The following is a 15683-nucleotide window of genomic DNA, read 5'->3' as shown; positions in this document are numbered from 1 at the left end:
TTCTATTCCTTAGTTTCCCCATAATGAGGGGGTAACATGGCCTAGCCTAGGCAGTCTGCGAGTGTTCCCTGCCCTACCACTCCCCCGACTTTGGATCGAGCGCAGCCACCTGCTAAGAGACCCTTAAACGCCGCAGTAGGGCGGGGCTAAGGGCGGAGCCAAGAAGGCGCCGAGCATCCTCTGCTTCCTCCCCCTGCTGGGTCCTGCCCTCGACAGCGTGGATCCTCCACGGTCCGGGAGGCCTCAGCTCGAGTCCCAGCTCCCAGCCCCGGTGGGCCCCACCCAGACAGACGCCCCGCCCCCGGCCAGCTAGGCTGGTCGCTGACCTAGTATGGACACGGCACTGGGAAGAGAGGCGTGGAGGGTGACGCCAGGAAAAGGGCTGGAGAGGCCTAGGCCCCGCCCCCACGGGGTCGCCCCCTCCACCTCCCACCACCGCCCCGCCCTGGGACGCACCTGCCGAGGGTGGAGGATAAGAGGGTGATTGCGCGGCTGCTATTGAGCCAGCCAAGAGCTAAAAATATTTCCCAACAACGAGGAGTAAGGAGGCTCCCAAGGAGAATCAGTTTATTGGGGAGTGGGTGCAGTTGGTCAGACCCCATAAATAGGAGGGGACCGGGAGCCCGAGGATGGAAGGGGGTCCGTGTCCTTAGTCACGCTGGACACTGGGACATTGAGAGTGGGGAAAATGAGACTTCCAGGAGGGGGCTTAGAGATCTAACTCCAGTACCCCACCCTCTGCATGAGGCGCTGGGCTGGCCCAGGGGATTCTCACAGGCTCAAGGGCTGGTTTGGGGTCTGGACTGGAGGCTCAGATGGCCTCATCCGGGGCTGGCAGGCGCTGGCGGGAAGGCTCCACACCCCAGATCTCCCGGGCATACTGGGCAATGGTGCGGTCACTGGAGAACTTGCCAGAGGTGGCTATGTTCCGGATCACCATCCGCGTCCACTCTCTTGGGTTCTGCAGGTCAAAGGGAAGCTCTGGTTCACTCTGCTGGCAGGATGTCCACCTTCTGCCTCATCCCAACCAGGGCCACCAAAGCCCTGCCAACCCCTGGCCCAGGACCCCTCACCTTGTACAAGGCACTGACTTTCTCCTGGCATTTAATGTAGTCTTCATAATCTGCGAAGACTTTAAACCTGGAGGGGAAAGGATAGGCATGTGCTATTCCTTTAGGGGCTAGGTTAAGTTCTATGAGGTCAAGGGCCAAGCCTGCCCTGTCCCAGTGGACAGCCGGGGACCTGGAGGGTCATGCTGCTTCCAAAGGTTCCTGGCTTCAACTGCCAGGACCCCTGTCCAGCTTCCCCACCACAAACCTGAACCTCGATCCACCCAGCAGCCCCACCTGCGTGATTCCCGGGCCAGCCAGCTCACCGGTCATGGTGCATAAGCATATTGACAATGTCCTTGAACAGGTCGGGCTGTTTGGGGGAGAAGAAGCCACTGCTCAGCTGCTCAATGACCTGCCGAAGCTCAGGAATGCGGTCATAGTACTCCTGGGCATTGTACCTGCCAGGACAGAGCTGCAGTCAGCTACCCAGAAAGGGGTTCCTGGCTCCTCTTCCAGAGAAAAGCTGAGAAGTCCCATGCCCCAGGGTCAAAACTCAGGCCCGGCCTGCTGCTCCCCAGGGCTGCCACACACACCCCGGAGGGCCTCCCTGCAACTCCCCTTCTCTGCTCAGCTTTTCATCCCTCCTTTGTGAATGAGGAAACTGAGGCCCGGAGGATACACAAGCTAAGTGTTAGAGCCAAGGCCCCCGAACAAGCTCTTTTCCTTCCACATGCCACTGCTGTCTCTTAACCGGTTTGTTTGCTCCAAAATGGCTTTTCTGCTCCAGTAGCCCAAGTCCACATCTGGCCTTGCCCTCGGACTGCAAGAGCAGCTAACAGGTACAACCCTTCAACTGGGCTGGGCACGGTGGCTCATGCCTGTAATCCCAGCAATTTGGGAGGCTGAGGGGGGTGGATCATCTGAGGTCAGGAGATCAAGACCAGCCTGACGAACATGGTGAAACCTGGTCTCTACAAAAATACAAAAAGTAGCCAGGCGTGGTGTTGTGTGTCCGTAATCCCAGTTGTTCCTCGGGAGGCTGAGGTGGAAGAATCACTTGAACCCGGGAGGCAGAGGTTGCAATGAATCGAGATCATGCCATTGCACTCCAGCCTGGGCAACAGAACGAGACTCCTTCTCAAGAAAAAAAAAAAAGATAACCCTTCAGCTGACCCTCAGCCCCCCCCACCACGGCTCAAAGTGCTCCACAGGCCAGTTTCAAACCCTAACCCTTCCAATCAGAAACCAGCGCTCCCCACAGTGTCTAATCCCTGTCCCCTCATGCGACTCTCAGGGGACTCTCCCTGCCTTACGGTGTCAGCCTCCACAGTAGTCCCCCATCTGCCGCCTCCAGCACTGTCTCCCTCCTGCAGCCAGAGGGTTCTTCCAGGCCTAGTTCTGAGCATGGGGGACTGCGATCACAACATCTCACAGCTCCCTCCTGCCCATGGGACAGCCAGCTTTCTAGTGAAGCCTCACAGGAGAAACTCCTTTCAGTGTTTAATGCCAACTCTGAGAAGCTGTTGTGGGAGGGTAAACTGGGAGAAACTGTCTGGAAAGCAGTCTGGCAATCTGTATCAAGAGCCTTAAGAACTCATACTTTTTAACTCAGAAATATTGCCTTTCCGATAATTATCTTAAGGAAGTCATCAGATGTGGACGTAGATGTTAAAAGGTTGTTGGCCGGGCGCGGTGGCTCACGCCTGTAATCCCAGCACTTTGGGAGGCCAAGGCGGGCGGATCACAAGGTCAGGAGATCGAGACCATGGTGAAACCTCGTCTCTTCTAAAAATAGAAAAAATTAGCCGGGCGCAGTGGCGGGCGCCTGTAGTCCCAGCTACTCGGGAGGCTGAGGCAGGAGAATGGCGTGAACCCGGGAGGCGGAGCTTGCAGTGAGCCGAGATTGCGCCACTGCACTCCAGCCTGGGCGACAGAGCCAGACTCCGTCTCAAAAAAATAAATAAATAAATAAAAGGTTGCTCATCACAGTAATATTTAACAAACCGGAAATCAGCCTCAGTGTCCAGCCATATGGAATTGATTAAATAAGTTGTGACATGCTCATAGGATGGAATGTTATACAAACATTTAAAATATTTTTGAAGACTAATAACAGGGAAAATCTCTCTCCAGGATTCAAGAAGGCCGCGGTGGTTCATGCCTGTAAACCCAGGACTTTGGGAAGCTGAGGCAGGCGGATTACTTGAGGTCAGGAGTTCCAGACCAGCCTGGCCAACATGGTAGAATCCCATCTCTGCAAAACTATAAAAATTAGCTGCACGTAACGGTGGATGCCTGTAATCCCAGCTACTCAGGAGGCTGAGGTGAAAGAATCACTTAAACCTGGGAGGCGGAGGTTGCAGTGAGCCAAGATCATGCCATTGCACTCCAGCCTAGGTGACAGAGTGACTCTGTCTCAAAAAACTAAAAATAAATAGGCCAGGCACAGTGGCTCACCCCTGTAAGCCCAGCACTTGGGAGGCTGAGGTGGTTGAATCACGAGGTCAGGAGATATAGACCATCTTGGCCAAAATGATGAGACCCCGTCTTTACGAAAAATACAAAAATTAGCCAGGTGTGGTGGCATGCACCTGTACTCCCAGCTACTCAGAAGGCTGAGGCAGGAGAATTGCTTGTACCCAGGAGGTGGAGGCTGCAGTGAGCCAAGATCGCGCTACTGCACTCCAGCCTGGGCAACAAGAGAAAAATTCCATCTCAAAAAAAAATTAATAGGCCGGACACGGTGGCTCACACCTGTAATCCCAGCACTTTGGGAGGCCGAGGCAGGTGGATCACAAGGTCAGGAGATCGAGACCATCCTGGCTAACATGGTGAAACCCCATCTCTACTAAAAATACAAAAAATTAGCCAGGCGTGGCGGCAGGTGCCTGTAGTCTCAGCTACTCGGGAGACTGAGGCAGGAGAATGGCGTGAACCCAGGAGGCAGAGCTGCTTGCAGTGAGCTGAGATCATGCCACTGTACTCCAGCCTGGGTGACAGAGCAAGACTCCATCTCAAAAAATAAATAAATAAATAAAAATAGGCCGGGCACGGTGGCTCAAGCCTGTAATCCCAGCACTTTGGGAGGCCGAGACCGGTGGATCACGAGGTCAGGAGATCGAGACCATCCTGGCTAACATGGTGAAACCCCGTCTCTACTAAAAAAAATACAAAAAACTAGCCGGGCGAGGTGGCGGGCGCCTGTAGTCCCAGCTACTCGGGAGGCTGAGGCAGGAGAATGGCATAAACCCGGGAGGCGGAGCTTGCAGTGAGCTGAGACCGGGCCACTGCACTCCAGCCTGGGCGACAGAGCAAGACTAAGACTCCGTCTCAAAACAAAACAAAACAAAAACAAAAACAAAAAAAATAATAAAAATAAAATAAATGGCCGGGCGCGGTGGCTCAAGCCTGTAATCCCAGCACTTTGGGAGGCCGAGATGGGCGGATCACGAGGTCAGGAGATCGAGACCATGCTGGCTAACACGGTGAAACCCCATCTCTACTAAAAAATACAAAAAATTAGCCGGGCGAGGTGGCGGGCGCCTGTAGTCCCAGCTACTTGGGAGGCTGAGGCAGGAGAATGGCGTGAACCCAGGAGGCGGAGCTTGCAGTGAGCAGAGATCTGGCCACTGCACTCCAGCCTGGGCGACAGAGTGAGACTCCGTCTCAAAAAATAAAATAAAATAAAATAAAATAAAATAAATAAAAATAAAATAAAAACAAATTTTTTTAATGTAATGCCAGGATAATGTCTCCTCTGAAGAACTGTTTCTGACCATAGGCCCCTTGTAACTACTGTGCCCATATTTCCCTTTTGCCCATGACTTCCAGGGAGCAAGGATTTTTTTACTTCCATTTCCCAAAAAATATTCTCTCTTAGGGTTGATATAATATTCTCTTCCTTTTCCTTCGGTTCTGTGTTACTTCTTTCTTTTCCCATTTCATTAAGCTTATTTGCTGGAAGCACCCTCTAAAGTTTCCCAGAATCCTGCTGGCCATGACCAAGACCTTGCTGGGCCTGGACCAGCCTTTCCAGACATGCCTCTTGCTCCCAGCACCACCCTCGAGCAGCCACACCTGAGTGTCTTTTCCCCGTGAACCCTGACCCCCATACCCTCTTTGGTCAAGCTTATCCACATCCTCCACCCGCATGCCAAAGATGAAGAAGTTTTCCTCTCCAGCCTCTTCTGCCATCTCCACATTGGCCCCGTCCATGGTGCCAATGGTCAGAGCCCCGTTGAGCATGAACTTCATGTTGCCAGTGCCTGAGGCCTCAGTGCCCGCAGTGGAGATCTGCTCAGAGAGGTCTGCAGCTGGGATCACTGTGGGGTGGCAGCAGGGGGACAAGTCAACTCAGGGAAGACCCTCACACCAGCTGGGGACTCTCGGATTAGGCTGGCCCCAGGCATAGCCGGACTCAGAGTCGCTCCACCCCAAACTCCCAGTCTTCACCAGCCAAGCCTGCCTCTCACACCGCACCCCCACTGCCCTCCACCTCTTGTTGATTCTTGACCATCTAGGTCCAACCTGGATTTCCCCACCTTGAAGATTTGAAGGTAATTTCATCGTGTACTGCCTGATAGCCCACCATTAGAGGGCATCCTCATGGGGTTTTTGCTTTGTTTTGTTTTGTCTTGTTTTGCTTTTTGAGATGGAGTTTTGCTTTTGTTGCCCAGGCTGGAGTGCAGTGGCGCAATCTCAGCTCACTGCAACCTCTGCCTCCCAAGTTCAAGTGATTCTCCTGCTTCAGCCTCCCGAGTAGCTGGGATTATAGGTGCCCGCCACCACGCCCGGCTGATTTTTGTATTTTTAGTACAGATGGGGTTTCACCATGGTGGCCAGGCTGGTCTTGAACTCCTGACCTCAGGTGATCCACCCACCTTGGCCTCCCACAGTGCTGGGATTACAGGCGTTGGCCACCACGCCCGCTTCCTCATGGTTTAAGCATTGCCCTTTCCAGATTCTTCTTTCAAGTACGAGTATCCCAGGAAGAGATGACTGATGCCTCTTCCTGAGACTGAACTAGGGTCAAAGCCTCCCTAGGGTCCCTGTCGGCAGCACCCACCTTTCTCGGCCAGTGAGACTCGGTAGTTCTCCAGGAAGATGACACGGAGGCGGTCACCCACTGTCGGGTCATGGTTGACCACATCCCCAATGGCTGTGATGAGTCTGATGATCATCTTGGCCATGTGGTACCCAGGTGCAGCCTGAGGGGACAAAGTCTGGGGTCAACTCTACTGCCTAGTCCCCCACCCCCTATCCTGCAACTCAGCCAGGCTGACCTCAACCTGGATATATCAAAGGATGGGAGCCCAGGGCTGGAGCCTGGCTTCTCACCTTCCCTCCAATCATCACAGTCCGAGGCACAAAAAACTTATTGGGCTCCCTCTTGATGCCTGTGGAGAAACGAGAGGGATCCAGTAGGCCTACTTTTCCCTCTGGGTAGTAGCTCCTGACAGAGGCTGAGCTGGGAGACAGTAGGCCTGACTCGGAAAATCACTTGCTATGTGAGTGCTACTTTCCCCTCTCTGAGCCTCAGTTTGCCCATCTGTGAAATGGGGATAATTCCATGCCCCGAGAGTAGTCCCAAGGCCAAAGGAGATGTTGGGTGGGCAGTATGTACTATGCCTCAGGAACACAGGGGAGCACTGAGAGACAGGGTAGAGTGACTGCCACTCACGATTATACAGGGTGATGACATGGAGGCAGTTGAGGAGCTGTCGTTTATATTCGTGAATCCGCTTCACCTGGATGTCGAAGAGTGAGTTGGGGTTGATGTGGACTTTGTATTCCCTCTCTAGGTAGGCAGCAAACTTCAACTTGTTTTCCTGGAGGCAGAGACAGGGAAGGGCTCACCAATAGGCCACAGCCTCAGGAGATCCTACAGTCCACACTCCATTCACTCAGCCCCAGAAGGATGGCTGCCAGGAGGCTCACTGGCTACTTCTGTCCACTCCCGCACCAGGGTAGACATTGCTAATCAACGTCAGCACTGTTCACGTGAGGTCAGATGATGCCTTCCCACCACAGACTCCAGCCAACTTCCACCAATGGCCTGGGCTGGCAGGAGAGATGAGCTCTATTTGCCACACCTGACCCAGACATCTGGCCCCTCCAGCGCTCTCCACACAGCACAGCTGTCCCACGTTGCAGCTCTCCCCACCTGCTTCACTTTGGCCACATCCCGAATGAAAGCTTCATCATCCACAAAGGAGAGCAATTTGCGCAGCTGGTCCAGGTCGGAGATGAAGTCCTCCCCGATGCGCTGTGGGAAAATGGCTCTCAGCCAAGCCCATCCCCCTGTCCTCCCTCCTCTCAACACAGAAGGGGCCCTTTCCAGGTCGGCCAAGCCCCCTCCACCCAGCAGGCTGCTCTGGGGGGCCCTCCCAGCCCCTCCTCCTCCAGCCTCCCAGATGGGGCACAGGGCATCCATGCACCTTCCTCCCCTCCCGTCCTTGAGCTCTGATGGCTGACCCCATCTGACCCCAGCAGGCCTTCCTGGCTTCCTGGCCTTTTCCTGACGCCAGCGTGACCTTGCGCCTTCCCTACCAGATATCTGCCCCCTTCCAGGCTCACTTCAGATGTGACCCATGGATGACTCCCTCCATTAGACTGTGACCTCTGCTGGGTTCACCTCCACAGCGAGGGCCTCCATTAGCACACAGAGCACCCTCATGCAAATAAGATGGTGTCCCTCCTCCAGGCGGATGCCAGGCTTGGGGAACACAGTGCAGGAGGGATTTCAGCCTCAGTGAACCACCTACACGACCATACCCAGCTGATCCCTGCAGGGACCCATGTTGACTCTGCTGGCCCTATGGTGGCCTCTCACCTCAGCAATGACCTCTGCCAGCCCGGGGTTACACAGAACCAGCCAGCGCCGAGGGGTGATGCCGTTGGTCTTATTCTGGAACTTATGAGGCTCCAGCTCATAGAAGTCTTTGAAGCTGCAGGATGAGGTTGGACGAAGGTCACCACTCACCCCTGTACGATGGAGGCCTCTGCCCTGGGACCCCTACCCTGGTGTCTTGCTGAAAGGGGATGCAGGGAATGCAGACCTGGGAAAGGCTGGGGGTGCTGTGTGTAAGAGGGGATCATCTCAGGACAGGGTGGCACTGGAAGGGGCTGCTGTGCTTGTAAGAATGACACCACCTGTGAAAGGCGCCAGGAGCCAGAGAACAGAGAGCGGTAGGTGAAGGGCGGGGCTTCTTGTGACAGGGGCGTGGAGTGGGTGGGGCCTAGAGAGGGGCGGGATCTGCAAAGCGGGGCTCACATGGTCTTCTTGAGGATCTCGGAGTGGATGCGCGCCACGCCGTTGACAGCGTGCGAACCCGCGATGCACAGGTGTGCCATGTTGATGCGCTTCACTGCGCCCTCCTCCACCAGCGACATGCGCCGCAGCCTGTCTACGTCCCCTGGGAATGTGGCTGCCACCCGCTGTGCCCAGAGAGCCCAGAGCTAGGACCAGACCCAGAAACCCCAGTCCCCAGTCCCCAGCCCCATACCCCCAGAGCTCTGCCCAGAGCCCCCACTGCCCCAGAGTCTCAGGGTCCCGGCTGGACGCCCCAACTCCCAGGCCCAGACTGGGTGTCCTCCCCCTCACCCCTACACTGTCCCCCAAGCGTCCCGACTCACGTTGAGGAAGCGCTGGTTGATCTCGTAGATGATCTGGAGGTGCCGCGGCAGCAGCGTCTCCAAGAGGTGCACTGGCCAGCGCTCCAGGGCCTCAGGCAGCACCGTGTGGTTGGTGTAGGCACAGGTCCTCACTGTCACATCCCATGCCTGGCACACAGGTGGGCAGTCAGGATGCTGACCTCAGCCCAGTGGGTCCCCCCGCACTGCAGTGCCAGGTTCCAGGATGGTCCCTCTGGCCTCAGGCTCCAGTCTGTTCACTCCACTCATATCCTCCCACGCTCCCAAACTGGGAAGGGAACTCCGAAGTGGAGAGCATCAGATGGGGCAGAGGGGCCCTGAAGCCCACCTTATCCCAGTCCATCCGCTCCAGGTCCACCAGGATCCTCATCAGCTCGGGGATGGCCAGGGAGGGGTGGGTGTCATTGAGCTGGATGGCCACCTGGGGTAGGGGGAGGAGTCAGTCTGGGCTCCAAACCACATTCCATGCTATGGTCACTGTCCTGTGCCATTTGGAGGCCCCCAGAGAGCCCAGCACGGTTCTGTGACTGGGCTGTGGGCAGAGGCAGGCAGGCGCTCACGGGGTTGGGAGGAATGGGGGAGTGGGGCAGGAGGAGGAGGGAAGCCCAGGTTATGAGCCTGTGGATTGTGGATCCTGAGCAACTGACACTCCCACACTCCCATCCTCCACTCCCTTATCTATTACATGGGGCAGGCAGGCTGAGGCTGGAGGGAGAGGCCTGGCACACACTGTCCAGTCACAGAGGCACCCTCCATGCTCATGCTACCTTATCTGGGAAGGCATCGAAGTTCGTGCGCACGGGATCGCGGCAGCCGAACTTGGAGGACTTGAAGCGACGGATGATGTCCTGGAGGGTGGCGGCCACCACGAAATACTCCTGCTTCAGCCGCAGCTCCTTCCCTTCGAAGAACTGGGCACAGCACGAGGCAGCGTGAGTCAGGGTGGTGGGGGCGTGGCCTAAAGCTGCAGTGGGTGTGGCCAGGAGGGACTCCCACCCATACCGGGACCCCTGAGTCCTGAGCTGTCCCCCTCTCTGGGACCCAGGGGCCTTTCCTCCACCAAGAACTAGTGGCGAGAGACAGTGTCAGGAAGAGGTGCACAAGAACTGAGTGTGTTGTGGGTGTCGCCAGGGAACAGCCCCTCCAAAGTGCCCTTCACTAACCCACTTTCCTGAGGACTCAGGTGTCCTTGCACTCAAAAGACTTGAGGTGGGGGTACAGGATGCACAAGGCCAGCAATATGCCCTGGGTGTGACTAGGGCACCAGCAAGTGTCCCTCCCCAGCTCTCCCTGACCCCCACTCCGAAGACTCAGGCTTCCAGCCCCCAGCCCAGGGAGTGACGCACATTATCATTGGGGTACAAGACACGAGAGATGTTCTCTGCCAGGTTTCGGTCCAACACAGCCTGGATGTAGCCACCGACGTTGACTGAGGGACGAAAGTGGGGACAGGGTAAGGCCTGTGCTGGGCGTGGCCAGCGGGCAGGCTGGGGCTGCTGGCTACCAGCGGATGAACTCACAGTCCTTGAGGTTGAAGTCATTGGGAGCCTTGGCAGACCAGAGGCGCATGGTGTTGACGACGTTGTTGCGATAGCCGGGCACGGGCGTATCGTAGGGCATGGCCAGTACCACCTGTGGGGGCAATCCTGTCAGGAGCTGGCCAGCCCTGGCAATTGCCTCCCTCCCCTCAGGGCTGGGAATCAAGACTTTATCCCTGCACTCTGCAGACACAGGCTCTTGTCCTGACACTAGCATCGACGAGCTGGGTAACCATGAGCAAACCCCACAGTCTCTCTGGACCTCATCTAGAGCAAAGACACCCTCAACACCTCCCCGACACCCATAAGCCCTGCCTGGGCAGGCGGTGGTGAGGAGAAAGGAAGGAGGCAGGTGATAAGCCCGGAGCCCAGGAGGGGCTCTGTTGGCGACCACTCTGCTGCGATGGGGGCTGGGCTGGCCCGCCTGGCCTGAGCAAAAGCTAGAGGACACTGGATTCATGAGAGGGGTGGGGAAACCCAGGGCCAGGCTGAAGGGGTCACAGAGGTCAAGTCCATCCAAAGGTCTCATGTCTGGTTGACCACAGGGCTAATTCACGGTGACTAATTCTGCCCTGCCTTCCATAACTAGCAAACATCAGTAATTGTCTGCTACCACGGTGCCAGGGGTACATTCACTCCTCCAAGGGAGCCCTTTTTTTTTTTTTTTTTTTTGAGACGGAGTCTCGCTCTATCTCCCAGGCTGGAGTGCAGTGGCCGGATCTCAGCTCACTGCAAGCTCCGCCTCCCGGGTTTACGCCATTCTCCTGCCTCAGCCTCCCGAGTAGCTGGGACTACAGGCACCCGCCACCTCGCCCGGCTAATTTTTTTTTTTTTGTATTTTTAGTAGAGACGGGGTTTCACCGTGTTCGCCAGGATGGTCTCGATCTCCTGACCTCGTGATCCGCCCGTCTCGGCCTCCCAAAGTGCTGGGATTACAGGCTTGAGCCACCGCGCCCGGCCAAGGGAGCCCTTTTAAGGGGCATCGCCCTCCCTCCCCACACTCAGTCACCCTGATTGGAGCAGGGTGGGAGCTGACACACAGAAAGGGAAGGGACCCATCCCCAAGCACACAGCTAGGCTGGCAGCACCAGAGGGAGCCAGGTCTCCTGCCTTCCAGCCACAGCCACTTGTGCCAGCTGCCATGCGCACCTGGCATGGACTGCCAGCTGCCCCCACTGCATCTTAACCTGGATGACAGCAAACAAATGCTCAGTTCTGAAAGCCTAGTGGTTTATCTGCAGCCCATCTTGGGGGTGATGATCTGAAGCTTCCAGCAGGAAGATTGCCTGAACTGGGATTTGTTTTTTGTTTGTTTGTTTTTGAGATGGAGCCTCACTCTGCTGCCCAGGTTGGAGTGCAGTGGCACTATCTTGGCTCACTGCAACCTCCGCCTCCCAGATTCAAGCAATTCTCTGGCTTCAGCCTCCTGAGTGGCTGGGATTACAGGCATGTGCCACCATGCCTGGCTGATGTTTTTGTGTTTTTAATAGAGACTGGGTTTCACCATATTGGTCAGACTGGTCTTGAACTCCTGACCTCAGGTGATCCACCTGCCTTGGCCTCCCAAAGTGCTGAGATTACAGGAGTGAGCCACCATGCCCAGCCTAAACTGGGATTTGGACACCTGGTTTGGTTTTAAGGTTTTCAGTTTTTGGTCTTTTTGATTTTTTGAAACAGAATCTCACTCTGTCACGCAGGCTGGAGTGCAGTTGTGCAATCATAGCTCACTGCAGCCTTGAAATCCTGGACTCAAATGATCCTCCCACTGAAGCCTCAAAGTAACTGGGACTACAGGCATGCACCAGCACCCTGGCTAACTTTTAAATTTTTTTCTTTGAGACGAGGTCTGGCTCTGTCACCCAGGCTCCTGGGCTCAAGCAATTCTCCCACTTTGGCCACCCGAGTAGCTGGGACTACAGGCGCACATCATCATGCCTGGCTAACTTTTGTATTGTTTGTAGACAGATTTTGCCCTGTTGCCCAGGCTGGTCTTGAACTCCTGAGCTCAAGCATTCTGCCCACCTTGACCTCCCAAATTGCTGGGATTACAGGTATGACCCACTGCCCCAGTCTTTTTTTTTTTTTTTTTTTTTTTTTTTTAAATTTTTTGTAGAGACAGGGTCTCTCTATGTTGCCCAGGCTGGTCTTGAAATCCTGAACTCAAGCCATCCTATCGCCTCGGCCTCCTAAAGTGCTGGGATTACGGGCATGAGTCACTGTGTCCAGATTTGGTTTGGTTTCAGGATTCCTCTAACTTGCTGTGTGGTGAGTGAATTCCTTTCAGAAGGTCCCAATTTTCTCCTGTCCCCGCTTCTGAGCTGCTGTTATTGAGATGTTCAGGGCAGACTCAAGTCGCTGAGATGGTCCTTTGATCAATCTCATGGTGTGTAGTGGAGCCAGGTCATGGGGAGACACTGGGGGAGCAGGGCAGCCTCTCTCCCCTTCCACGCTCAGTACTTAGACTGGCTCCCCTGTGTCCCTGTATCCAGTCTTTCCTGGCTTCAGCTGTGTGACTTTGAGTAAGTCACTTAACCTCTCTGAGTCTCAGCATCCTCAGTTGTAAAATACACTGGGTCCTGCTTCCTCTCTGGGCTTCCTTCTCTTCCCTCCCCTTCTCTGAGCTCCCCCGACCCCCAGCTTCATCCTTACCTGTGTGTCCACCCACTTGGCACCCTGGCTGGTGTGCTCCACATGGCCATAGAAGTGCACAGGTAGTGTGAACTCGGGACGGGCCTTCTCCCAGGGGTTGCCGTAGCGAAGCCAGTCATCAGCCTCCTCCATCTGCACCCAGGGCAGGTCAGGGAGAAAGGCCGGCAGCATCAGCGCAGGCATTTACACCACAGTGCACGGTGGGACAGGGCGGGGGCTGTGGGCCCGTGTACCCTACACCAAGTGTAAGTTAGGGGCTCTGAGGTGGGCCCCTGGTCTGCTGGGCTATCCAGTGGGACACAGACAACCTGTTTGAGGGCCACCAGCTGGCTTTGGGTTGGGGGGTGGGGAGTAGCAAGGATGCTTTCCACAGAGCTTGGGGGGCTGTTTCGGACCTATTCGGAGATAAGAAACAAGTGGGGGTCTTCCCCATCCTGACTAGACCCCACAAGGTTAGAGCCAAGGCTGCTCACCTGCCAGCCCCCGGAGATCTTCTGGTTAAAAATCCCAAACTCATAGCGAATCCCGTAGCCATAGGCGGCTAGGCCCAGTGTTGCCATGGAGTCGAGAAAGCAGGCTGGGGGTGTGCAGGGAGGCAGGTGTCAGGGACCCAGCACGGAGGACCCCATCGGCCCGCTCCACCCTCATGGCCCTGTCCACTTACCTGCCAGCCGGCCCAGGCCCCCATTGCCCAGCCCCGCGTCCTCCTCAATTTCCTCCAGCTCCTCCATGTCCAGGCCCAGCTGGAGGGGTGAGGGTGACAGTGGTCAGGGTCAAGTGTCAGCAGGGGAATCCCCCAGTCCCCATGGCTTGCCCCACCCCACACATACCTGGTAGGTGGCCTCGTCACAGGCATTCTCTAAGGCCAGGTTCACCATGGTGTTCTGTAGCGTCCGTCCCATGTAGAATTCCAAAGACAGGTAGTAGATCCTCTGTCCAGAGAGACGGACGGGCAGGGGATGGGGTCAGGGCCACACACCAACACTCAGCCAGACCCAGCCACACCTGGACCTCTGGGCCACCTGCCCTGCTCAGCAGTCCCATCCCTGTCCCCAGTTTGCTTCTCCCTGTCTCAGGCTTTGGGGCCCAACGGGTAAGGTTCTGGTCCCAGCATTCCTCTGACTTTGGACAAATCACTCTCTTTGGCCTCAGTTTCCTCATCTGGGAAATGGCGCTGGCCATACCCACTTCAGGGACTGAGGCGCTCGGGAGAGTGGGAACCCCTTCCCCCTGCACACACGCCCCCACACCGCCCAGCAGGGTGCCAGGACATGCAGAAGCACCTCCAAGAGCTCCCCAGGAGGGCAAGGCCAAGGCCCAGAGAAAAAGGTCATTTGCTCAAGGTCACACAATGGCTAGAGACTGGGCTAGAGACTGTCACCTCCCATCCTTGCACTGCCCAGTTCCCCTTGGCCCTCAAGCCTCAATCCCAAGGAGACTCAGAGGCACCAGAAACTAGGATGCTGCCAGTGCCTGGTCTCCTGGTTGCCTGGGTCCCCTCCTGGGCCCCGTCTGCCTGCCCCTCCCCCACTCCCCACTGAGGGGTGTCAGGTTGCTGACATTTACCAGTGACCCCACCGGACACTTGATCTCTGCCACCCGAGCTGCCCCAGCCCCTCCTGCTGCACAGGCACACCATGCATACATGTAGCAACTGACATGTCCTTCCACCTGGGCCCAGCCAGGCCACAGGTGCCGTCCTGCCCACCAGCACCCCCTCCAACCTTCTCCGAGTGGGCACTTTTGCAGCCAGACCACCTGCTCTGAGCTCCCTGACCCCCACCCCCGCCCCAGGTTTCTCCCTCAGATTGTCCCAGCACCACTTGTGCCTGGCACCCCTGGATTCTCCAACCCCAAGAACCTAGAATGACGAGGGGCAGCCACTTAAATCAAGATCCCCAGCTCCCTGGCAGCGCCTCCATCCCATACCCCCACCCCAGGTGTCCCCAGCAGCACCTTGGGGTCCTTCTCGTAGTAGTGTTGCTGCGTGCGGATCCAGCGCCCCACGAGGTGGTCGCGCACGGTATGGGCCAGCGCAAAGTAGTAGTCTCGTGGGGTGGCCACATTGCGGTCCTTTACGAGTGTGAAATGCAGGTGCCGGTTGAAGTTCTTTTTCAGCTCAGTCACATTCTCCACGCCGGCCAGGCCACGCACACTGATTTGCTTTCTTTTCTCCTGGTCTGACAGGGGCCGGGACATGGCTGCAGGAGGGCGGGCCGGATTGGACTGATGGTGGAGGAGATGGCAGCCTCAGCACTGCCTCCAGCCAGGGAGTAGAGCTCCCCAGGCTCAAGGGGATTTAAAGCCTGGCTCTGGGCAGCACGCCCCGCCTCCCCTGCAATGGGAGGGTCTTGGCCTGGCAGCTCAGGGAGCTATTTTGAGGGTAAAGGAAGGAGAGGGGAGGGGAGGGAGAGGTGAGCTCCACTTGGGCCTCCAAGACTGGCCTGGCTTGTTCACAGGCCTGTGCTGACCCACTTCCTCCAGGCCTTGCACACGGGTCTTCTGTCCCTTGTCCCTGCCTTTTGCAGGGTTAGATACAAGAAAGGGCAGGCAGAGTGCTGGATTGGGGAGCTGTCTGCCAGTGGCTAAACCAGGATGGGAGGCCATGTGTTGTGGTAAAAGGAACCAGGACCCCCTGCAGGCTGCGGTGCAGGAGGCAAGTCAGTGTCCCGTTACGGAAAAGGTGCAACTAGCAGAATGTCTTCAAGACAGGGGGCCCTTCGAGAAAGGGGGCCCACGACCCTGGTGGTGTGAGGGAGGCTGTGTGAGGCAGGGCCACAGCCCTCACTCC

General features: G+C 56.5%; 1 protein-coding gene across 1 annotated transcript; it reads right to left on the bottom strand.

Moving 5' to 3' along the window:
- Nucleotides 1-541: 541 nt before the first annotated feature.
- Nucleotides 542-15417, bottom strand: PYGM (glycogen phosphorylase, muscle associated). The gene is made up of 20 exons (XM_037999120.2): nucleotides 14849-15417; nucleotides 13723-13824; nucleotides 13557-13635; nucleotides 13366-13469; nucleotides 12893-13024; nucleotides 10226-10337; nucleotides 10052-10134; nucleotides 9473-9616; nucleotides 9034-9126; nucleotides 8688-8834; nucleotides 8326-8489; nucleotides 7885-7999; nucleotides 7216-7317; nucleotides 6733-6880; nucleotides 6390-6448; nucleotides 6118-6259; nucleotides 5167-5374; nucleotides 1376-1510; nucleotides 1074-1140; nucleotides 542-961 (listed from the first exon to the last, which is right to left on the bottom strand). The coding sequence occupies exons 1-20, from the start codon at nucleotides 15089-15091 to the stop codon at nucleotides 812-814; spliced, it is 2529 nt and encodes an 842-aa protein (XP_037855048.1). The 5' UTR covers nucleotides 15092-15417; the 3' UTR covers nucleotides 542-811.
- Nucleotides 15418-15683: the final 266 nt, after the last annotated feature.

This window comes from Chlorocebus sabaeus, chromosome 1 (genome assembly GCF_047675955.1).
Source record: "Chlorocebus sabaeus isolate Y175 chromosome 1, mChlSab1.0.hap1, whole genome shotgun sequence".
Taxonomy (NCBI): Eukaryota; Metazoa; Chordata; class Mammalia; order Primates; family Cercopithecidae; genus Chlorocebus; species Chlorocebus sabaeus.
Note: the sequence above shows the minus strand (reverse complement) of the source record. Positions and strands in the feature narration are given on the sequence as shown.

Coding starts and splice junctions, on each gene's coding strand:
- PYGM (XM_037999120.2), bottom strand. CDS start 15,091: ATGTCCCGGCCCCTGTCAGACCAGGAGAAAAGAAAGCAAATCAGTGTG. Junction 13,825..14,848: donor ACTACGAGAAGGACCCCAAG/GTGCTGCTGGGG, acceptor CTCTCTGGACAG/AGGATCTACTACCTGTCTTT. Junction 1,511..5,166: donor GATAAGCTTGACCAAAGAGG/GTATGGGGGTCA, acceptor CTGTCCTGGCAG/GTACAATGCCCAGGAGTACT.